At 35.4% G+C, this 26,172-nt stretch overlaps 1 protein-coding gene across 1 annotated transcript; it reads right to left on the reverse strand.

Annotated features, from left to right (window-relative positions):
• Position 1: 1 nt before the first annotated feature.
• On the reverse strand, positions 2-26,172 carry LOC124361751 (tripeptidyl-peptidase 2-like). Its single transcript, XM_046815712.1, has 8 exons — positions 26,163-26,172; positions 24,323-24,467; positions 18,798-18,928; positions 15,765-15,998; positions 14,597-14,727; positions 11,568-11,748; positions 8,145-8,302; positions 2-285 (listed from the first exon to the last, which is right to left on the reverse strand). Exons 2-8 carry the CDS (start codon positions 24,445-24,447, stop codon positions 199-201), a joined length of 1,047 nt encoding a protein of 348 aa, XP_046671668.1. The 5' UTR covers positions 24,448-24,467; positions 26,163-26,172; the 3' UTR covers positions 2-198.

Consider the following 26,172-nt stretch of genomic DNA (forward strand, 5'->3'; position numbering starts at 1 on the left):
TTGTGGAACTCTATTGCCTTGCACGAGTGTTTGGGTCTCAGCTGGATGCAGTGAACGACGAAGCGGCCAAAGTTCTCCCGCTCCAGGCCCCGCAGTTTGATGACAGCCCATGAGACGGGGTCAGGCACCAGGATAAAGTGTCTCCGGATGGTGTTCGGATCAAAGTACACTGTGTTGCACACCAGCTCTGGCTTCAGACTATCTAACACGTGCGGCTGGACCACTGTCACCTCCACTTTGAACACTGGGCCTTTTTCCGGTTTGTTCACATCGTACGCTCTTACACTGTTACATAACAATACACTTGTAAACCTTTACACAATTTCTTTCAGATAAACTCAATGTCAAGGAAGAGTAAATTCAAAGTTTTTATCTATATACTGCTTTCTAAGCATATTTAAACTACATTTTTATAGTCGAATTCATAATTTTCTATATATCTATAAATATTGATACTTATTTATATGATAGGTCCTAAATATAAACAAGGTAAAAGTACACTACACCTTATATTGCATAACAGGCTTCGCTACGGTTGGATGCAAAATTTCAACCCTATAGCACATTTAATCCCTGAGTTGTCCAGTCAGACAGACAAAACCAAGGAGTTGCTTGGGAACTACTCTGTGCCCAGTATACATTTGTTGTAGATTTTAGGATCAACACCATGTTGAAAATAACTACAATGAACTTTTTAAATTTCTGGAACAGTCACCGGACTCCATTTACTAAATCCACTTGTAAGTGATAAAGTGTCATGTCTACTAGATAAGGTTTGGGCTGTATACCTATTAGTCTAATCGGTAAATAATCTTAAAAGGGTTGCAGTAAAAAACAAGTAAAAGTAATAAATAGGTTGTGTTGTCTGAGGGTCATAGTTACAGCGTTTGGACAAGGATTTTCGTGAAATGCACAGTTATGTATGAAATCATGAGTTTTATTTCCATAAACTCTTTGCTAAGAGTTAGGCTCATTGTCAAAATTATATTGGTATCCTGATATCTGAACCCTCACTCAAAACTTGCCTTGTCTGTCTGGCAGCAAGTTTAGGCCTAGATCACCACCTAAACAACTAGGTTGAGTTTCAACTAATCCCTGGTTCTGGTTGAGTTTGGGTTTTAACCTTTTTAAAACTATCTAAGTAAAATATTTTATGATGATTCAGAAGACAAATAATTGGTCCTAATGCTACAACTCTAATAAATAAATTTCTTCTAAAAGTAAAGGCAGTTGTTGGGTATATATCACTAATGTCATCAAGTAATTCATCAAAAGAAATACCCGGTTCTATTTCTTTATCTAACTCCACATCAACTTCAATGGACCTTAGTAAGCATTATGACATTATGACAACAGTCGCTTATACAAAAAAAACTTTATTGCGCACACTGAACTAAACAACATTGGAACATTGACAAACACAGCTAACAACATTACAGTGCAATATTGCTATAAATATGTTTTTCTCTATGCTGATGATTCCAGAGAAGTTTGAAGGTTGGAATCAAAGTAAGGGACATACAGGCAACATATTTCTATCTGTGGTGTAATGGTAGCACATTCACTCGGCAAGGGAGAGGTCCGGGTTTGAGTCCCGGCGAAACTTTTTGTGATTCAATGTTTATTGAAACTATAAATATATATCTCTTAACCCTGGAACTGGCGGTCATATTTCTCTCAGTGGCAGAGTGTTTTAGTACTTCATACATTGCCTTATATTTATTTTATTATTACATGTTTAATATAAAGTACCTATGTCATATTATATATTTATTTATTCAGCATTGTTCAAGGAACAATTTTCACATAATATAATTAAAACAAAAAAAATACCCTTACTCTACCTCTTTAGGAAAAAAATGTTTTTTAGAAAAAAGAAAAGTTAGTTCAAAGTTTTTGATTTGTAAAATTGTTGTTGTTAGTGATACGCAAAATCCAAAATATACTAAAGGAAGAGCATTTAATTTTGAGTAAAAGTAAAACAACACATAGTTTATTAGGTATTTATTTTTACATGTGGTAAACGATACAAAAATCATACACTGGCATTCGAAAGTGCTACTTACCAACAAAAGTAAGAACTTCAAAGCTCACTTGGATTTGTACAATCTTGTAACTATTAGTTTATATTAATTTTCTATTTTTTAATTTTTTATTATATATTTTTTAATTATGTTCTGATTGAATGTCTAAATCGGAATCCTCTTTGCTGTTTATTTCTTGTACAACTAGATCTCGAATTTCACTTGAACGATCGCGGAAATTACGATCCATTATGTAAACACGCACAAAAAACTTACTATTATTGTGTAATATACACAATCATCATTACAAACGACCTCAAACAAACAATAAACCAGACAGACCACCATGCAGGTAACGAAATAACAATAGCCGAATGAACCAGTTGACTCATCGCTGCGCGCGCAACTAGCGCGGTACGCAGGAGAATGTAAACAAACAGTTTAGAGATTACAAAACGTATGGACGTGTAACGAAACGATAAAATTATTTATTAGTGTATTATTTACATAAATTGAACCTTACTCTTTCGATTGTTATCAATGTACAACTAGTTCTCGAATGTCACTTGAACGATCGCGGAAATTACGATCCATTACGTAAACATACAATTACATATAATTTATTTTACACTTACGATTTTAAATAGATTAGAAGTGCTTGGCACTTGAATGACAAACATATGTGACTTGTATACATCTTTTTAAAAACACTAGAACTTATGTTATTCTATCCTTCAACAAAAGGCATCTGAAAACCCTTGTCTCAAAAAACTAGAAATGTCCAAATATCCATGAGGAGTGTGTGGCACAGGTGTTAAATACCAAGGAATTGCCTGCACTGGTACCTGTAAACTGTGGTATCACTCCAAGTGCCTAAACTGGCCAGACAAACATCTCAAGAAACTCACTAATTCCCAAATAGAACAGTGGGAATGCTTTAAATGTAAAGCGGTTGTAAATAATGACTTGGGAGAGGCAGATGTGACCAAACAGAACAGTCTTTCTCTCCACCAGTCCTCGCCAACTGCTAGGTTGAAGCCTATTCAGACACCAAAACAGCGAGTTCTGATGTCTGAAAACAACCTTGAAGAAGTAAAAACCAAAATCCAAAATCATGAAAATCTAGTGGAAGCCGACTTAGAGACTTCATTAACATTAGCAGCAGAAGTAGGAAATGCTTTGCTCTGTGAAAACAATAAACTCAAACATGAATTGTGTGATTTAAAACAGGAAACAATCATTTTAAAAACCACAATAACAAGCCTGGAATCCAAAAATGAGGCAATGCTGACTGATGAAGAAAAAACACTTAAATCAAATAGAGAGACTTCAAGAAAAATTAGAAGATACCTTACGTCAACTGGATAAAAGTAAACAAGCCAAATTTGAACTACAACAAATTTTTGAAGAACATGACACAAATCAAAACCAATTGATCATTAAACATTTAGATAAAATACATAGTCTGGAAAAAACAAATCTGGCCTTGACTAAACAGGTAAACCACTTACAAGAAAGTAAAAGTCAGCCAGCAAATCTACAAACTTATAGTGAAAGAGAGACACAAACGGACAATAAAATACCAATCTCAGCCACATCAACCTCATTTAATATTTTAGAAATCTCTAACCCTATCACAAATACAAACTCCCACTTCACATCGCCAGTGCTCCTGCTTGAACTGGAAAACATAAAAAAGAAACAAAATATCATGGAATGTAACCTAAATCTACTCCTAAATCAATCCCAAGCTGTAAATTCTAAAAGCAAACATGGTACCCCAACCAAAAAGGGCAACTTAAAACCAAACGAATTAAACTCTAAAGGAAACAAATCAATTCCGAGCTTTCACAGAAAGAACGTATTCAGCGTCTCTCTACAGATGGCAAAGACTAAACTAAGGATAGGAGAAACTAATCTGACACTACCATCAGGCTTTACAGGGGGAATCAGCCAAACCCCGCCTGAAAAACCGTCTCAACCACCAGTGACAAGGGAAACCAGCTACACGACAACTGAGCTGCAGCCAGGCCTTACAGGGGGAGTCAGCCAAACCCTGCCAGAAAAACTGTCTCAACCACCAGTGACAAGGGAAACCAGCTACACGACAACTAAGCTGCAGTCAGACCTTACAGGGGGAGCCAGCCAAACCCCGCCAGAAAAACTGTCTCAACCACCAGTGACAAGGGAAACCAGCTACACGACAACTAAGCTGCAGTCAGACCTTACAGGGGGAGCCAGCCAAACCCCGCCAGAAAAACTGTCTCAACCACCAGTGACTAGGGAAACTAGCACAGCGGTTAACACCAACAGTAGCAATTTTTTAGATCTGCGAGAAAGAAAAGAAAACAAGTTCAAAACAAGGATCATCTGGAACACAAATATTCAAATAAGAGGGAGCAACAGCAAAGAAAACCATTAACAATCTTTCACCAAAACACAGATAGGATATCAAACAAAATTGAAAAACTTAATGCAGAGCTAGAAACCCTAAAACCTCATGTGGTAATCATAACAGAGCACGGACAAAAAAAGGAAAGCCTTGATAACACCAGACTCACCAACTACTCTTTGAAAACTGCATTCTGCCGTGAAAACCACATAAAAGGAGGTGTAGCCATATTCATACGAAACTCCCTGGTAGGACATAACATAGATGTAGTTGACTTAAAAGAATTCTGCATTGAGATGACCTGTGAAATGGCCGCCGTAAAGGTAACTATCAAGAAAACAATTATCTACATTATTGGAATTTACAGAACGCACAGAGACCTGGATACAGGACTAGAAGTGATCAATGACGTCCTTGAAAAAATCAATGCTGAGAGAAGCTCTACATTACTTATCGGTGATATAAATATTGACTGCCTTGCTAAAAATACTGACCACCACAAGCTAAGAGACATTCTTAGTAGCCACAACATGTATAGAGCTGAGCTCCCCCCAACCCGAAAAACACCAACATCTCAAACATCAATTGACTGTGTCTGTACCAACTTAATGGCAGAGGAACTGAATGTTCAAGTAATAGACACCTGTATATCTGACCATACAGGACAAATATGCAGAATTGCTATCAAAATGGACTCACCACCCACTTTAATGACAAAAAGACATATGACCAATAGAAATTTATTCAATTTAAAAAACACATTGAAACAAGAAAACTGGGATGATGTCTATAAAACAACAAATCCAAATGATGCATATGATAAATTTAACACTACCATTCAACAGGCACTAAACTATACATGTCCACTAATTACTACGAGGCAACAAAGATACAAAAAACATCCAGTCAATGATCCAACTGCAGCAGAATTAAAACAACAGTTTTTAAGAGCACAAAACTTATACCACACAAGCGGTAGTGAGGAACATAAGAGGAGAGCATTCCTTTTAAAAAAGGAATATGACTTACAGCTCCGAAAAATAAGGCAAGACACCAATATAACTAAAAATTGCTGAGGCTGATAACAAATCAAAAACCATTTGGCATATAATCAACTCAGAAAGGAAAACTAAAACAGAAATAAATCAGCTGACCAAAATCGACATCAATGGACAGGATAAATCAGACCCATCAGAAATAGCAGACTATCTGAATAATTTTTTCACCACAAAAGCAGAAGAAACAATTATGAAAAATGGAAACATAGACAAACAACAATCTTTACCAGCCCCCTCAACAGACCTTCCAAATCTTATACTGACACAAAACTTGCAGGCAAGAAGTTTCCAAAATAATCAAATCACTGCAGCCTAAATCCTCAGCAGGGTACGATGATATATCCTCTAGATTGCTAAAGATATGTGAGAATGAACTGGTGGACCCTCTGGTAGACATCACCAATAAGTCTTTTAACTCTGGTATCTTCCCTTCGGCACTAAAAATTGCTAAAGTATACCCTAAATTCAAAAAGGACTCTCCCACACAAGCAGCTAACTACCGCCCCATCTCATTGATACCCACTTTTTCTAAAATAATTGAGAAAATTGTCTTGACTAGACTCTTTGACCACCTGACACTCCATCAGCTTTTGACACCACATCAACATGGCTTTCTGGCTGGGAAATCGACTAACACAGCACTGATCAGCTTAGTGGAATTCCTACTTGACCAAGAAGAAGAGGGAAACACATCGACTGCCATCCTCTTAGACTACAGCAAAGCCTTCGACTGCCTGGATCATGACTATCTCATAAGGAAATTAACAGCTCTTGGAATACAGGGAAGTGCAAAATCATGGTTCTCCAGCTATCTAACCAACAGAAGCCAACTGGTGGAAATAACACATTCAGCAAATGGCAAATCAAAATCAATTAGATCCAAACTGAAGCCAATCACAAGAGGAGTCCCTCAAGGATCAGTGTTGGGGCCTGTTCTGTTTTATCCTTTACACGAATGACTTCCCTAAGCATATGCAAGGTTACTGCAAGTCTCTAATGTACGCTGATGACACTGTACTACTTCTTGGCAGACCAAAGGCAGAACAACTGGAAGTGGACAGTTATATTGCACTAAACATGGCAGTTCAATACTGTCACAACAATGACCTTGTTGTGAATGAAAACAAAACCAAGCAACTAGTCAGGGGGAGACGAAAAGAGCACACTGGAAGACTGCCTGAGCTGGAAGAAGCTACAGCTACCAAGTATCTTGGTGTTACTCTGGATGACAAACTATCATGGACAGAAACACATAGACTCTCTTTGCAGCAAATTAAGCACAGGGCTGTTTGTGATAAGACGAATAAAAATTTTATGTGACATGACAACAGCTAAAATAGCCTACCATGCCCTTTTCGAATCACATCTACAATACGGAATTGCTGTCTGGGGTGGTACTACAGCAAGAAATCTCCAACGTGTCCTTGTCCTCCAAAAAAGAGCAATCAGAATTCTGAGCAACTTACAATCCAGAGAATCTTGTAGAAAAGCCTTCCAGGAGCTAAAGATCCTCACAGTACACAATTTGTACATCCTAGAGGCAATAAAACACGTATATATCAAGATGCCCGAACTAGCAAGCAATGGATCACAAACCCACCAACACAACACCAGGCATGCTCACAACTACTGCCTACCTATACACCATCTCAGCTCTACAGAGAAGAAAACAAGCTACTCTGGGGCAAAGATGTGGAACGCCTTGCCAGAAGAAATGAAGAAAAACTGACAAGCTACTCTTTGGACAGCGCCTAAAGATCTGGCTACAAGACCGGCCCTTCTATTCTGTAAAACGAATTCTTTGACAGAACTTCTAATTTGTAACTAAATGTAAAATGTTACCACAGCATTAGCTCTTAAGGTAAACTTTATGACACTGTACTTATCTTGAAGATAATGTAATAAAGATATTTTGACTTGACTTGACTTGACTTGAACACGCACAAAAAACTTACTATTATTGTGTAATATACACAACCATCATTACAACGAACTCAAACAAACAATAAACCAGACAGGACACCATGCAGCTGACGAAATAACAATAGCCGAATGAACCAGTTGACTCATCGCTGCGCGCGCAACTAACGTGGTACGCGGGAGAATGTAAACAAATAGTTCAGAGATTATAAGACGTATGGACGTGTAACGAAACGATAAATTATTTATTAGTGTATTATTTACATAAATTGAACCTTCCTCTTTCGATTGGTATCAATACCGATACTCTTTGATCGTGTTTTAAGTACGTAATATTGAGAAATAAAAGACGTATTAAAACACCCGATATCGGGCGTTTGCCAATTCCAGGGTTAAAGTATGTCTAAAGCCAGGTTTATTAACAAAAATAGCAGCACCATGCATGTTTTCCCCTAAACCAACACTTCAAAAAAGCCGAGAATAACATGGCCTCTGTTAAAAGTAACTGAAGAAAAAATATAAAGCCAAAATGGTACAAATGACTCAGTAACCCTAACTACTAAAAAATCTAAATACAATAATTTGCCATTTTACCTTATACATTACAGTAACACGTACCCAGAGGCAGATATTTGATGTATAGGATATCAGCAATAAAAAGGTTAATGAAGTTAAGAAACAAAACACAAATCTTATGTTTATTTATAAATACCCCAGCACTAAAATTGTAATGGTAAATTTAACTCATACCATGTGTTTGTGAACTCCTGGAGGTAACCCTCTAGGATCCACTCTGATGGATATTGCTCTGGATATGTTCATCATTTCGAAGTGGGATGGATGTTGTACCCAAGATGCACTACAAGCTAGCACTAGAGACATCTGGAAGTCAATTTTCCTTTCTGGTTCTGGAAAATACGAGTTACACTTGATAATAATGTATATTATGATCATAAAGATGACAGCTATAGTTTCACTTTGAAGAATATGTGATATAAAAGGTACATCCGAAAAATAAAAAAAATTATGAATTTACTGTTTATTTTGAATTAAAAGTTAAACTAAACCATATACTTAGGACCCAACACGATACCATGATCACAGTATTTAGGAATAAGACATTTGAGAAATCTGAAATATTGTGGTTTGACAATAATTTTCTCGTACTACCTAAGTCTGATTTCTATTAGAGTATGAGACATACGAAGCAAGCCTAATCCTTTCCCTTTATTATTTATAAATAATAATCTGAAGTAATAATTTGAATACTGGTGTTATCTGAAGAAACTAATCTCCTATACTCACGCAAAGTTTAAACAATATATTTCAGACTTAAGTGCATAAACAACAATTAATTTGCTACAACTCAGGCTTTGATATGTCTCGTACAATAGTTGGTGGTATATTTACATTTATAAGATAATATAATATATATGAAATCTTCCCTGGGGGGTTTCCAGAACACTGGAGAGTCAGGGGTATGGAAACCCCCCTATACTAGAAGAAGGTCCGGGGACCCTCCCCTGGGAAATTTTTGAAATACTAGGTCCTAAAATCGTTAAATATTGTACTTCTGAACTAATAAAAGGAAGGCAAAGATCAGATCAGAGGGTATAATGTTGATAGTAAAACCACTCTACCACAAATCACCAGAAGAAGCTTATACAGGGATAATTAAAATCTGTAACACATACAGTTTATATGAAGTGTATTTAACTAAACCAAAATTTAATCATAATATTAACAAAATATTGCACACAATAGTTAAATTTAAAACACAAATTAAGACGAAGCTAAATCTTGATATCTACTCTCAGAACAAAAAAGTATAGGTATCCTAGTTTGAAAGTTGACCGCAAACTAACTAATTAAGCTATAATAACAGCAGTTATGTTAATTAGCTTGTTTATTTCTGTGTTTGTACATATCAAACTGTTTAATAACAATAACTTCCAGTTCTTATATTGATAACAAAAAAACAAAAGAAATACAGTTTTAAGTCAATTTTTTACCAAACTCAAACTTTAAAAATTCATAACTTGTGATCCGATTAAAACTAAATGTTTATAGAAGATAAGATACATGTGTACTGTAATTGTAGTTCTGCTATATAAATTTAAGAATAGTATGAAAAGGTTGTTGTTAAATTACCATCTTAACTTTAATTCATGACTGTGTGGTCTACAAAATTAGGCATTGGTCACAGTGTGTAATTTTGTAAATCACCAATTAAAACATTTAATTTTTAACACAGATTAAATTAAGCAAGTTTTGTTAATTCACTGTAACCAGTAATTGTTTGTTTTAATGTGCAATTGCCAGAGTTCCCAGGGTCTTGTAGTGATGAATAATAACAAACTAACACAGTACAGAACTGCTCAGAGCTTGGCAACTTACTACTGTGACAACTGATCACGTCAGGTCTAATATAAAAAATACTTTTGGTACTGGTTACTCGTCTGTACAGAGAGTGCAAGTTACCATAAACCAAAAGTACCCGATACAGGATACTGTTGTAGATGCATTTACGATCTCGTAGATACTTTACACGCTTACCACCGTTCTTGGTACACATTATTCGAACTCTTAACAGTAACTAGAACTTGTACCCGTACCATTTAGGAGTACTCTGTAACATATTATAAATCCGTACAAGTACATTACACGGTTACCATCATTCCCGGTACAAAGTATTCGGACTCTTAGCAGTAACAGTAACTGGAACTTGTACCTGTACGATTTTAGGAGTACTTTGTAACGTCTGATTCTAAATCAGTACATTTTTACTCGCTTACTAAAGCACCGGGTACAGGTAGAAATCACAAGAAATAGTAAGAACTAACCACACTTTCGTGGTTGCTACGTGAAGATGAAATTAAAATATTTTGGGTTTTGTAACAAACTGAAGTATTATATGAGTAGTGCCATGTATTTCGTAAATTAAAATAGTTGTAAGGTTTGAATTTAAATATTTTATTATGATTTATTTCAAAGATGACAGCACCACTCACATTCGAGTAATTGTGACCAATATCAATATTACCAGCTATGTCAAAGATCCTAGAGAAAATAGTTGTGAAACAAATAATGAACTTTGGAAATCAAGCTCGATTATTGCCAAAATTAAAATTAGGCTTTAGATAAAATCACAATACCTGCACTACTATAACCAACCTGCCAAGTGACATGACAAAGTTCCCTTACAACATTAGATTACTCGAAGGCTTTTGATTCAATGCACCATGGTATGTTATTAGCAAAGCTGCATTGGGATGGAGTCAGTGATGACATGGTCAATTGAATGGGTCTTAATTGTGACAGACTGCAAGTCACCCAGACAGGGAGTGACCTCGTCAGTCTAGTCTGTTTATAAGGAAGAGAGGTGTTCCTCAAGGTAGCTGTCTGGGACCGATTCTGTACACGGTAGATTTTCCTGCCTGTTTGCAGAACTGAATGGGTTATTTATATGCTGATAATTCTCAACTGCATACATACTCTTATGATCCTGACATAATTACAACAGCCACCACTGGTCAATAACATCTTGACTTAAAGGAAGCTGTTAGATGGTCAATGGTGAATGGGCTGAAACTCAGTGATATCTATTGATTTGTATACTGCATCCCCCCCTTTAGTGAGGCAGGCTGAGAGAACTGTGCAGGATCAAGAATACTTGTATGCTACCAGAGACCACAGCAACAAGCAACAACTGATGCTATCACTGATTTTTATACCGGTGTTTCATTATTCGTATCCTGCATATGGTAACAACATTTCAGGCAGGGACATTTATCAAACAAAAAAGCTCCCCAGAATTCTGCCATATCATTCATTTTCAATCTTAGGCTTTTTTTATCATGTGTCCATCTATCAGAAGGCTCTCAACATGCAGCCGATGGATACCACATGCAGGACTCACAAGCTGCATGATCCACAAGGTTCTATTCCTCAAGCAACCTCACAAGACAGGATTTTCCCAGAATAGTCATCAGTTGCGAATCCAATGTTATATCTGATGGTCCAATCATCCAGTTCAACTACCCTGATATAAAAATATTCTTCACTGACTCTATTTATAAAATATATATTGAGTTACCAGGATATTATTACCTTTGAATACAAAATGCGCTAAACATCAATAATAGAAAATATAATTTTTGTACAAAGACTAACCTACATTGTCAGCATCAGCGAAGAATGGCTCCACAGAAACTGTGTATTCTTTGGGCACATCCTGAACACCGTTTCTGATGTGGATGCCTTTGTTGTGGCCAGGACCACAGGAGATGTGAAATCTCACTTCTCTGTCAGGAGAGTCGTGATAATTCACTAGATTTTCAAATGCTTTCTCTACCTGCAACACCGAAACATGTTAAAATATTATGTATGAAAATTTAAGTCTGAGACAGTGTCAGATACCATACACCGCATAAAAGGAAGGTGAACTGGAGCTAAACTCAATGTTCAAATTGAATTAACCCTTCCTACCATAACTAAGTTATGTGTAAAGTTCTACTAATATAACTTGGTCAGTACAAGAGAGATGACACCTCAAGTCTCTTACAGAAGTGTTGTGGTATGCTGTAGATGGAGCTTATATTGGTCACTGTTAAATTACATTAAAATACAAAACCAATATTTAATACATATTATTGTGAGGCCTTTCGATATCCAAGATACCTTCATCAGACACATCACAAAAAAAAAAAAAAAAAAAAAAAAAAAGTATTTTATGTATTAATATATTAACAATAATATGTATTAAATATTGGTTTTGTATTTTAATGTAATTTAAGTGTTGTGGTAGTTTACTAGATTTTCAAATATTTTGTCGACCTGCAATAAAGATAAGATTCAAAATGTAATGTAAGAAAATTATACAAATATAATTTGGGCATTTTTATGCTAAATAATACATGGTTACAATAAATAGTATTTTAATCTTTATACACATATATGAACTCCATTTTCTTCCAAACATTTTCCTGTTAGATTAAAAAAAAAAATACAAGAATAGAAAAATTAATTTGGTCATGACTCACGACTATGTACAAGTAGCAAACAAACTCTTAAATGTCATCGATAAGTGTTCTCCAAAATATCTTCTTGATTAATCGAAACACTTGGTAGTTAATATAGGTAATGATTATATACATAGGGCACATGTCACTGTTTTGAGGAAAGTATTATTTCATACTATTATTTCAACATAATAGGTTACTATTTAGTTTTGTACCCTTTTGATGTACACTGATATTTAGAATTCGTTTTTTATTTCAATTAAAAAAGTGTTAACACATAACACTTAATAATAATAATAATACATTTCATAACATAAAACAGGGTGTAAAAGAACATGTTTTATGTGTAAGAGTTAAAAATAATGTTACATTAAATGTATAGTATTTAGATAAATGAATAAATGTACATATATTTGTAGACCTTTACATGTAAATTTTTTCATTCAGTAAAATAGTCAAATCTTTTTAATTATGATATTAATAATTATTTTCCTATATTCTGATATACAGTAAAATATGCCATATCCCATGCGTGTTGATCACTTACTCCCACCACATACTGGCGGGCAGAGTGGGGATAGGGCTGGGGAGGGGTTGGAGGGGAGGGTTGGGAATTGTTTCCCCTATGATGTTAGAACAATGTTTCTCTGTGAATGTGTGATATCAGTGCTGCTGTCCGCTTTGAAATGTGCGTTATCTCTTAAATTATTTTACTAATCATGGAAATAGCATTGCTTTCTTAACTTCTAGTTTTAGTATTAGTTCTTCTAGAATTTTAGGGAACACTGTTTTTATCTTATTTATTTTCTTTTTTAAGATAACAATAAATAAATGTTATTGAAATAATGTTTAACATCACAATTTAATTGGTAGGGCTAACTAACAACAGCAAGCCCCAGCAATACTGCTGTACGGATGTATTGTTATAGCTGGAAAATGTACATAAAAAAAATAGTGTCCTGGGGAAATTTTAGTGGTCAAACGTATTCTGCATCCCTGGGTTCATTGAGCTATTTATTAAGCATTGGTATATGATGAACAAGATAGTTTGAAGTGCCCAAGCAAAATGTATAAAGTACCAATATTTTATACAAGTCATTGGTTTTTGTTAAAAATTTAACTGGATAATGATTTAATATTATTGTTCCTTCAATACAATTTTGAACATTTAAATCAACAGACATGATTATCTTAAAGACCAAACAGATAAACAAATCGCATATTTAAAAGTGGCAAAAATATATTTACTCTTGATTAAAAACAGCAGCTAATTCGGAAAATCTTAATATTTTGCGGAAACTCTTTGTTTCAAAGTATTGTGCTCAATTTAATCTGCTTTTATTTGAAGATAACTATAGGCTGAAGGCAAATACATCATTGCATTCTCAACAACACTTTTAACTGAGAATGAATAATAAGAAAACTCTTTAGCCTTTATTAAAAGTTAGAAAACGTACTTGAATCATTATTGCGGGATCTAGCTCTGAGGATAAGGGTAAACTGCCTTGGTAAGAGAGGTGTGATCGTTGGGAACTATAGAACTCTCATTCTACCAAGATATTCTTCAAGGTCAGGACTCTTCTGGGCCGGAAGGCTCCTTAGATCTCCTGTATAGACGATCAGGACGACTGTTTTGAACCACACTAAGGGCAAAGACCTGGAGCAGTGGTTAATGAGAGCAGATCCTCGCTTAGTACACATAAGGTTCTTAAGGTTAACTTCCAGCACAGTAAGGTGGTGTCTGCTGTGTGTTCTGCTTTGCAGAGAAGTCTGATGATGGCTCCGATTCAGGATAGCATTCCGGGCTGTCTCAGAAGGGTATATTTATTTTATGCTTGTGTTCAAGCAGATTATATTTATATTGTCAGACAATGTCTATTGTACCTTTGTGTATTTAATGACAATAACGCTTCTTGATTTTTTATTCAAAATGTCAGGTCATGCATAGTAGTTAGTAATAGGTTGATATTATAGTAATGTTTTTATACCAACAATAGCTGTTCAAGAGCTATATCTGGACTGGATACTAGCCAACATTCATAAGCACTATTTTATTTTTTATTTCTTCCTTATACATTTCTAACCTTATTTTCATAAAAAAATACAGACTTTACTAATATATTAAGTTTATATATTAAATATTTAAATATTAAACTCAATTTAACCAAAAAAACCTTTTACCTGAAGAAGACCATAACCTTGAGCAAAGACGTCCATGGATTCTACAAAGAGTGCAGTATTTTCAAGGGCTCTCTTTACTGAGAATGGAGAATAAGGAAGCCCTCTAGCCTTCATGCCAGACAGTAAAAGTGCTGTAAAACATACTTAAATGAATGTGCAATCCATTAAACAAACAACAGCAAATAAGTTTTTAAACTATATAATGAACGATACCAATGTTCTCATTTAGTATTAACTTTCCCCAGAATGAAAGAACAATATAACTAAACAAGTCTAAAGTAAACATAATAAAGTCAATGTTAAAATGTATTGCTTGTTTAACATAAATGTGGTGGTAAGTATCTATAAATATAATTTCAAAGGAAAATTTATTCCCTCACAAATAAACACATCTCTAAAAATCATTAGACTGATCAAATATCCAGGTTTAAGTTATCTTTAAAGTTTAAATCTTAATATTAAAATTGTTTGTCTGTCTATTTGCTTGTAAGCCTGTAATCCAGTGGATACAGATATAATACCACTGTAACGAAACACTAAAAACCTTTATACATTACTTCAAGCGTATATTAAAATGATGAAAAGCTTTTCTCAACATATCATTCAAAGTGTATGAAAAAAGAAAACTATTACAATGCATTTAAAGAGACAAGACAGCAGAAGTGCAAAAATTACTTTATACATTTATTTTTGTCTTGAAGGTTAAATATTGTTACTAATTTCAATTTAAGGCATTAAATGGTTGTGTTTGAATTTTGTTTTGATTAAATGGTTGTGTTTGAATTTTGTTTTGATGAACACTTCATCAAAACACCAAAAAGTATTGTATAAAGCTCAAAAACTAACATACCCTTGTTTTGAAGTATTTAAATAATCATTCCGCTGGATATTTACCAGCCCCACAACAGTTCAACAATGGTCACAAAGTGTTTTGTACAGTCTCAACAGTCTGAACATTGATCTGTACTCATATGCATATTTAAGAACTTCTGTGCTACACCAAAAGGAAAGAACGTTGTCTTTATAAACACTACTGTGTTGAAAATGTCCATTTTTCCATTTATAGGAGCTAGCAGCCACAACCCAATGGGTTATTTTTGTTTTAATTGAGGATTCACAATATATTTAGAATTTTATAAATATATCCAAGATTTATTGCAAAACTGACCTACACATCCAGCGGCGTGAGGGGAAGACATGCTAGTCCCATTCAACAGCTGGGAACCTCTCAGTGTGAAGCAGGAGACAGATGTGATAGCAGCTCCCGGAGCACATACAGTCACTCCCTTTTCTCCATCAATGGTCGGTCCCCGTGAGGACCAGGTGAATGGCATCCCCGGCTGTTTCTGACGCAATGAGTACTCAGCTTCCATCATGTCCGGGGACACATAGGCACCCACACCTGTTCACAACCTCAACTGTAATAAAACTGCGATAGACACAGTCTCACCCTTGTCCCCATCAATGGTCGGTCCCCGTGAGGACCAGGTGAATGGCATCCCCGGCTGTTTCTGACGCAATGAGTACTCAGCTTCCATCATATCCGGGGACACGTAGGCACCCACACCTGTTCACATTCTCAACTGTAATAAAACTGCGATAGACACAGTCACACCCTTGTCCCCATCAATGGTCGGTCCCCGTGAGGACCAGGTGAATTGCATTCCCGGCTGTTTCTGACGCAATGAGTACTCAGCTTCCATCATATCCGGGGACACGTAGGCACCCACACCTGTTCACAACCTCAACTGTAATAAAACTGCGATAGACACAGTCTCACCCTTGTCCCCACCAATGGTCGGTCCCCGTGAGGACCAGGTGAATGGCATCCCCGGCTGTTTCTGACGCAATGAGTACTCAGCTTCCATCATGTCCAGGGACACGTAGGCACCCACACCTGTTCACATTCTCAACTGTAATAAAACTGCGATAGACACAGTCTCACCCTTGTCCCCATCAATGGTCGGTCCCCGTGAGGACCAGGTGAATGGCATCCCCGGCTGTTTCTGACGCAATGAGTACTCAGCTTCCATCATGTCCGGGGACACGTAGGCACCCACACCTGTTCACATTCTCAACTGTAATAAAACTGCGATAGACACAGTCTCACCCTTGTCCCCATCAATGGTCGGTCCCCGTGAGGACCAGGTGAATTGCATCCCCGGCTGTTTCTGACGCAATGAGTACTCAGCTTCCATCATGTCCGGGGACACGTAGGCACCCACACCTGTTCACATTCTCACCTGTAATAAAACTGCGATAGACACAGTTACACCCTTGTCCCCATCAATGGTCGGTCCCCGTGAGGACCAGGTGAATTGCATTCCCGGCTGTTTCTGATGCAATGAGTACTCAGCTTCCATCATGTCCGGGGACACGTAGGCACCCACACCTGTTCACAACCTCAACTGTAATAAAACTGCGATAGACACAGTCACACCCTTGTCCCTATCAATGGTCGGTCCCCGTGAGGACCAGGTGAATTGCATTCCCGGCTGTTTCTGACGCAATGAGTACTCAGCTTCCATCATGTCCAGGGACACGTAGGCACCCACACCTGTTCACATTCTCAACTGTAATAAAACTGCGATAGACACAGTCTCACCCTTGTCCCCATCAATGGTCGGTCCCCGTGAGGACCAGGTGAATTGCATCCCCGGCTGTTTCTGACGCAATGAGTACTCAGCTTCCATCATGTCCGGGGACACGTAGGCACCCACACCTGTTCACAACCTCAACTGTAATAAAACTGCGATAGACACAGTCACACACCCTTGTCCCCATCAATGGTCGGTCCCCGTGAGGACCAGGTGAATTGCATTCCCGGCTGTTTCTGACGCAATGAGTACTCAGCTTCCATCATGTCCGGGGGGCACCCACACCTGTTCACATTCTCAACTGTAATAAAACTGCGATAGACACAGTCACACCCTTGTCCCCATCAATGGTTGGTCCCCGTGAGACATCCCCAATAAGAAATCTTAGTAAAAATTAACCAATTTTAAACCACTACTTATTCAAAAGCTTTGATAGCTTAAATCATCAATTAGGCAATACAAGCTTTACATTTACTCACATATACACATGTGTACACTAACACACGTACGTATGAATGCAACACAAGCACAACAAACAAAACATAAACATGTATATTAACCCTCTCCCACTCGCATTGTTTCCAGGTGCTCACGGTGCTTCTAACCTGAATTAATTCGCTCTGCCGGTCGCGCTCGGTAAAAATACGCAGCGCCTCAACTTACACACGTTCTGTCATTGTAATTAACTATAATTATATATATTAATTATTTTACTATTTATTGGTTCAATGAAGTTGACTGTACGAGACCAGGGAGGGGGCACACGGACAGCTGGGCGCCGGTGGGGCGGGATTGTTTGTTGCGCAGTTACTTGGTGAAGGTCATTGTCTGGCTCGCCGTCACTGCCACTGTGATCACTCCGAACTACATTCTCAATGCCACCAACCATTTCACAAGGCTCTGGTACATCACTACACTCACTTGAATCGTCGCAATCACTACTAATAACGAGATCGATTTCACTGTCACAAAGTGTACGACTACAACCCGCCATTATTTCCGCACAACTAATACAAATAGCAAAATAATGGAATAAATCTACTGTAAAAGTAAAGTGAATGGTCTCCTGATAGCAAACAACCCGTAGTAGTACAACATATTGCTACTCGAGAGCAGCACTTATCGGCTCTAGTAGATAAAGCAGTGCGTGCCGATCTGTGCCGTTTAAGCTGCAGTGGCTATGTGGTAACCGTGCCGATTCATGCCTTGCGAGCGGGAGAGGGTTAAGAAGAGCCTATCCACTTTTACAACCTTGCTCTATTAATTCCTCCATAATTATAATCTGCATGGAAAAAGTAACAAGCAGTGTAAGGGTTGCAGTCGTACAATATTAGGTGTAAAACACGTATGGATACAAAGTGATCCAGTAAAGGCAAGATCAGCTGTGCAATCCCAGACTCATAGTCCAAGATTTTATACATTGGTGCAACCTGCTGTCCCATACAAATATAATACGAATAATTTAATCTCAAGTGTTACGAATTTACTCAACTAGAAACTTATGACTAGATACTACTACATTTATTAGTTTCTTAAGTTTAAAAAGCTCAAATCATAGTTGATAGTTTTAAATACATTATATTTGTATGTTTATGGAAGCCTACCGATGATACTGGAGACGGAAATGTCTGGAGGTGTGTTAATGGTGCACAGAGCCGGTCCATGGTTACCTGCAGCTGTTACCCATACCACTCCATACTTGTCTATCACCTCAGACATCAACTCACCACACCGCCTGTGGAGCAAACAATTAAAACTGTTGTTTAACACTTTGGAACGTCAATTATGTACAGGGTTTGTCTGAAAAAATATATGAACTTGACTTTTGACAAGATTATGATTCACTTGGCAGCAACTGCAATCTGGTATCTACAGGACACTACAGTCGTACAATACCCTAATTTCCTGAAACATTTCTTGAACTCAGGTTATAGAAAGGCTGACAGATCCTGAAAATCCTGTCAAATGAAATTTAAAGTTTATTATTGAGAATTGACAATATTAAGAAGGATAACAATAGTTATTGTCCGTAATTCTTTAACCCAGGGGTCACCAAATAACAGACAGCGGTCCGGATGCGGACCACCAATCTATTTTGTGCAGACATCGTGTTACCAATTCAAAATATTTTACATATTTAACTTGAGTATGTTATTTGATTCTTCCTGTTCTTTCTCTTTCCTTTCATCGATTCACCAACGGATAGGATTAGAGCACAAGATGGTCAGTCGTCACGGTGTGTTCGGGGGAGGGGGAAGTACGTGCTGATGCCGCCCACTCACGTCTTCAATCAGTGTATTATTTTTATGTTGACTGATGAATGCCAACACTACGTGTGCTAAATATGTTTGCTATGCTACGAGTTAAAGTAACTTTAACTTTTTACAATGGAACCGAAAAAAAAGAGGTGGATGCAAAAATAGACAGTTTTTGCCAGAATGGACCGATTTGTATAGGTTCACACTGCCAAATTGTGTTGAAGCAGTGCTTGATTTATCAACAAACAGTTGCGTTAGTTAAAAACTCGAATATAAAACGGCATTATGAGACCAAACACAAATCATTTGCTGACAATTTTCCAAATGGTAGTAACCTGTACAAATCTAAAATTATGCGTTTATTGCCAAGCTACTTATTTTTTACTCAAATCATGAGTGGTTCAATGACTGAACAGGAGAAATATGGTAACGCTTCTTCACATATTTCTTGGACTCTTGCTAAGCATATGAAACCATTCACCGATGCTGACATAGAAATACATATCTATATCTTGAGAAATAAATGCTTGAGGCAGGCAATGATTTCTGTGATAATAAAAAAGATGTTGTTGAAACTATTCGATGGATTCTGTTATCTGCAAGTACTCACTCTAGAAACACACAAGTTTTGGCAAAAGAAAATCATTGTGATGTGAAAGACAGTTAAATAATTCCGACTATGCCTTGGTTATGGATGAATCATGTCATTTTTCATTTTACTAATAAAGCACAATTGGTTTCTTGAATAAAATGAGTAAAACTTTTGTTGAGGAGCTGTTTATTATTTTGCTGTCAATAGGAAAAACCCATTTAAACAAGCTTTTATAAGTAACTACTGACAGTGCATCAACAATGATTGGATCTATAAATGGACTAGTTCACCTATTAAGACCCATTGCAAAATTTAATGAAAATTTGATAACAAAGTTGTTTGGAAATTTTAAAAAAGATTCACAGATTTTAAAAAAACTGTTGACATACTCAGTACTTGCTCCTGCTGAATGGAGCAATGAAGCTGCAAATATTTTCAGGAGTAATACAGCTGCTCTCCAGATAGAAATGAACGATTTCTAAGAAAATATAGTTTTAAAACATCAAAAAGAGAAAGATTTGTGTCAAAAGTTTTGGATACAATTTGTGCTAATAAATATCCAGAATTAAAAAAAAAAACCCTTGGAACTTCTCATTTTGTTTGTGAAGCAGCATCTAAGATGAACTTCGTTAAAATAAATTCCAGAGCAGAATAATCGACAAACATCTCCAAGATTTAATGACAATAGCCTGCACAAACTTAAGTCCAAACTTCAAACGGTGAGGCAAAAATATAGTTTTTCTCATTAATATTTTAAAAACCCATAGTGCTTCCTCTTGTTAATAACGTTTATTTATTATTTAATAAAATAATGTTCTGAAACCCATTTTTTTGCATTGATATTGTATTCACATATATTAAAATAGTACAGTTATTTAAGTTGTTAGACTCATAGTGGGTATTCTCCTTACGGACTGCAGCGGTCATGTTATTTCAAAAAAGACCCCTAATGAAAGTAATTGGTGAATAATGTTTTTTAAATGTGTAGTGTCATTATTTTCTTAAATAGCCTTCATTAAATGTTAGGCCAATCGAAATTTAAGCAAATAAAACATGGATACAACATATGGAATGGATTTTCTATGAGAAAATGGTGCATAATATTTAATCAAGGAAGAAACAATGGACATGATAAAGAATTATAAGCTATAACTTAAAATGTAAAAGCTGAGGAAAAAAAAATCAGAAAAACTGGTGCTTCACTTTGAGCACCATACACAAGTAAGTTCCTTCAACTCATAAAGATCTCTTTACATAACATAGTGGACAATCCATCCTGGCTATAGAAACAAACTTGGGTCTCATGACTACACAATGCTTCATAATCTCATTGTCTATTATCTATAGCATTGAGAGGGAAATATTTGAATATGGCACTCGCCTAATTTACTTTTCATCTCTTCCTGAAACTAAAGGAATGTTTAAGTAGAAAACGGTTTGGAGAAAATGAAAGTTCAAAGAAACAGTGACATACTAGATAAGATCTTTGATATGAAAGGTTATCAGATCAGCATTGAAAAACTTGTTCCACTTTATCAACAAGGAAGAAGTCTGCACCGCATGTCATCATAATAGGCTTTGCTAAGTTTGGAGGAAAAAATTTCAAATTACAGCTCATTTCATTCTTTAAGACAGACAGACAGATAATCAAACAGAAAAGAAGTTTACACAAGAATGATGCATCATAGACGATCTCATTCTTATAGAAATCAAGTTTCGTGAAAAATTTCAAGTTACATATGAAATCTTCTCAAGATATCTTGCTGATACATTTTCTTTTTATTGAATTGGGTTTATGTCAGTGTTTAAAATAATAAAGGCCTACACACCAAGTCATTCCAAAATGATGTTAGATGTGTTGTGGTTTATTCTTAGATATAAAAAAAGCATTTGACACTGTAGATCATACAATTTTATTAAAAAAACTTTATAGGTGTGGTATTCGAGGAATAGCTTATTCTTGGTTTGAAAGTTATTTACGGGATAGGTATCAGTGTGTCAGAATGCACTCCACATATAGTGAAATGGGTAAAATTTTATATGGCGTGCCCCAAGGGTCAATCCTTGGGAGCAATCCTTTTCATTATATATATAAATGATCTATGCGATGCCAGATTTCAAGGAACACTAACATCATTTGCTGATGATACAGCCCTTAGCTATGTCAAAGATAGCTGGACTGATATCCACGTTGCTATGAGCAAAGATCTAGAAATAATTCAGTGGTGGTTCACAATGAACCATATGCTTTTAAGTACGGAAAAAACAAAATATGTCAATTTCAGTCTCAGAAAAAATGACATTATATTTGAACCTGTTTTCTATAGATGTGCTGACTGTATTTTGAAATCAAGCCAAATCAATAATTGCTTAACAATGGATTGTTCAACGATACAAAAATTGGATATTATAAAATATTTGGGAATTCATATGGATAGTGAATTTAATTGGAAAATTCACATATCGAAAATTACAGAAAAAACTCAATAATATTATAAGAATTTTTTATTTTTTAAGAAACATTTGCAATTTAAAAATACTTAGAATGTTATATTTCGCGCTTGAACAAAGTCGAATTGAATACGGCATATTTCTTTGGGGAAGTGCGTATGATTCAAATTTAAACTCATTACTTATGCAGCAAAAGCACTTTGTCAGATTAATAACCCACAGACATATATTTGAACACTCACGACCATTATTTAATCAGCTTAAGATTTTCCCTATCAAGATGTTATTTATATATAAAGTATTAAAACAATACTATGATTTAATAAATACTACCAACTTAGAAGCAAATGAATACAGCTTAAAACTAAGAAATTCAGGAAATATAAGAGTTTCAAAACCAAACAATACTTTTTTTACTAAATCATTCATTTTTATGTCACCGTGGATTTTTAATAAATTACCTAACAATATAAAAAATTCAAATAACAAATTAGTATTTTTTTAAAAATTGGGAAGGTGGTTGTTTCAACTAGAGGATATAAATTCAGTTTTATATATTCAGACATAGTAACTGGTTTTTTACCTCACGGCCCATATATATATATATATATATATATATATATATATATATATATATATATATATATATTTTCAAATAATTTGAAAAATCTAATCCAACTCAAATAAGCAGGTTGATTATAACTATTATTATATTTTGTTTTGATTAAATAATATATTAATTTATATCCTCAAGAGAGATCTAAATTGTTAAATTAAGTTGTTTGCTGATGTTTTTTATGTGTTAAAATATAATAAGGAACCTCCAAACAGGCTTAGCCTTGGAGGCCCTATATTTTCTCATTTATTGTAAAGTATAGGCCTAAGCGCATTTAGTTGTAGGTTATATTTTAACTATAAATTTAGTTTATAGGTATTTTGAAGAAGTAATTTTTTATTTCCAGTCTTTTGTAATGGTGCAGTCAGAACTGGCAAGATTTAAGAAATTATAACTCCATTATATTAATTTACCGTTATGTATTGATGTATGTGTGTAGCCTGTAAGAAAATGAGAAAATAAATCATTCTTTATTCTTTATTGTTGGGCTACATGTGTTAATATATCACATATTTGAATCTCGTACGGGAGTATTGAGTACTACATTTTCTAGTTGCCATCACAGTTACCCATAAGATCGATGTAGAAATATTTGCTAAACTTCAGCCAAATCCCATGGAAATGGCATGCACCATCATCGAACTCAGAGTTCGTCTTGTAGAAATTAAGCCTCATGCACAAATTCAAGTCTATAGATCAGTTTGTTTTTGAAATATTGTGTGGACAGATATACAGAAATTAAATTTTTCCAGCACCACAAGTGATAACGGCCAGTTTTCACTCTGGACTAACACTGCTGGTGAATGTTAACAGGAAACAGGTTTCTTGCCGACAAAAATTGTATCACTGACTAAACCTCAAATGGGTGGGAGATTTGAAAATCTTTGAACATTTTAAAAACACAGAACAGACATTACAGGTTAGCTACATAGCTGCAACTAAGCTCAGTTGTTTCCAACAAACATCAGGACACGATGCTAGCGCTGACATAAAAAACAGCTCTTACTAAAAAGCATACCTCTTAGTACATTATAAATAAAACTTTATCGGCTCATACCATTAAATTCATTGAAATACAGCTGACCTTCGGTAACCCAACACTACTAATCCAACATCTGCCAGTCCGTTAATCATCAGACTATCAAGACACCATTGAAAGACAAATTGACTTACAATTCACTATTATAAATCAAGTAAAATAAATCAACTCACCCTGAACCACTAAAATGTGTGCGCTCCCCATAGCTCATGTTTATAATATCAATTTTGTACCCATTTTCGATTGCACTGTTCATTACATGAATCATTGATCTGACCAAAGCAGTTCCAGTCTCCATTGATTCAAGACGGATATCTCCTAAAACAGTCACAATTCATTCATTTTGTAGTTATTTTATGTATTTTTTTCATGCTGAAAGAGAACACAGTAAAACAAAAGTCTGTTGTCTGTAACACACAAAAGCCAAAATACCACAATTAAAACAAAACTCACATTTGTCATCTTATTTTATATAATTTATTTGCACAATGTGGGTATTTTGATAAATGTTCACCAGCTCAAAGTACAAATCGTATGTGCTTTACTGATTGAATTATGTGTATTTTTTTATTTAAAATCCACAAAGAACTATTATAAATTTGTTTACTTTTGTGAAAACTCTAAACTCTAAAGGTTTTCTAATGAGGTCTTGATTTGTTGGGATCACTAGATAATTCAAGCGGTCTGATGAAGCTTTAATCTAGAGTATGAGACATATCTTTTTATTGATTAATAATGTAAAGAAATCTCAATTGGAGCAGCCCGCACCAAAATAGTCCGATGACATTTGAGGTTATGTTGCCAAATCTCTGCAGACCATCAGGTGTTCCCTGATATTGATGTGGATCAGTACTTTCTCATTCACGTAAAATTGGCAACCCTGATGGACGCAAGATGTAGAGGGGGGGACTTATATTGGTGTGTGCTGCTCTAATAATTGTTATACTAGTATTATCACAAGAAATCAATATTCTATGCTCTTGCAAAGTTTAAACAATATATTTCAGCCCCAAGTTCACTAAACAACAGGTTATTTGCCAAAACTCAGGTTCGCTATGTCCCATACTATAGTTACCTACACTGCAATAGTACCTTTCCAGATTGGAAGGTTATTCACTTTGTCAACCTCTGCCCTGAGTTTTTCTCTCTGGAGGTGCTCAGTGGGCACGAAATATAACATTTATTTATTATTTAATGTTTCTATTTCACATAAAAAATTATAACCAATTTGGTAAAGATAAACCTGCTCTTTCTCCTCTATCAAAACCCTATTATCTTAAATATAAATGAGTACGTTATTACAATAATGATACTGCGGGAAAATTTTTTGTCACAGATGGAAAATTAGTAGTTTATAAATGTTTACATGCCAAAACAAATTATGAATGTTTAGAGAGAATATAAATTACTTAGAAAATTGAAGAACTCAAAATGTAAAAACAGTTTATTTACTTACTTTTCATTTTATTTGATTCTTATAAAACATTTGCTAAGAATATTATAAAAATTGCTAAAAAGAAAATAAACGTACATTTTTATGCATAGAGATCTAATAAAATTTATAATACTCAGAATAAGAAAACACAATACTAACTTCTTATATACTTAATACAATTATTGTGAATAAAAAGGAAAAAAAAAAGGAAAGAATGTCTTATTTTACCAGGCGAAGTTAGGCCTAAGAAGCCCTCTCTAACACTTAACCTGGGGACCAACAGCTTAAAGGTGACTTCCGAACCACCACCAATAAACTCTTTTTAAAAGAAAAGAATTCTATTACATTTTATAGTAATGATTTAAAACTACTACTTTGTTAGGAAAGACTTTAAATTTATTTTTCAAAGCTCAGTTAATCAGGGCAAAGTTCACTGACTGTTTTGTTTACAGAATCCTCTGAATTTTTCCGGATTTTAAAATTTCTCATACTCTTCCATGTAGATAACCACCTGTTGTAGAAGATGTTACTGAAAGTTATATATCATACGTATCTACTGTTAATACATTAACACTTACCTATGCATAA

This window comes from Homalodisca vitripennis, chromosome 5 (assembly GCF_021130785.1).
Source record: "Homalodisca vitripennis isolate AUS2020 chromosome 5, UT_GWSS_2.1, whole genome shotgun sequence".
NCBI lineage: Eukaryota > Metazoa > Arthropoda > Insecta > Hemiptera > Cicadellidae > Homalodisca > Homalodisca vitripennis.

Excerpts from the sequence above, each read along its gene's own strand:
- LOC124361751 (XM_046815712.1), bottom strand. The coding sequence starts at position 24,447 with ATGGAGACTGGAACTGCTTTGGTCAGATCAATGATTCATGTAATGAAC. Across the intron at positions 18,929-24,322 it reads ACACATTTTAGTGGTTCAGG|GCGGTGTGGTGAGTTGATGT; the intron begins GTGAGTTGATTT and ends TTTGCTCCACAG. Across the intron at positions 8,303-11,567 it reads CGCTGATGCTGACAATGTAG|AACCAGAAAGGAAAATTGAC; the intron begins GTTAGTCTTTGT and ends CGTATTTTCCAG.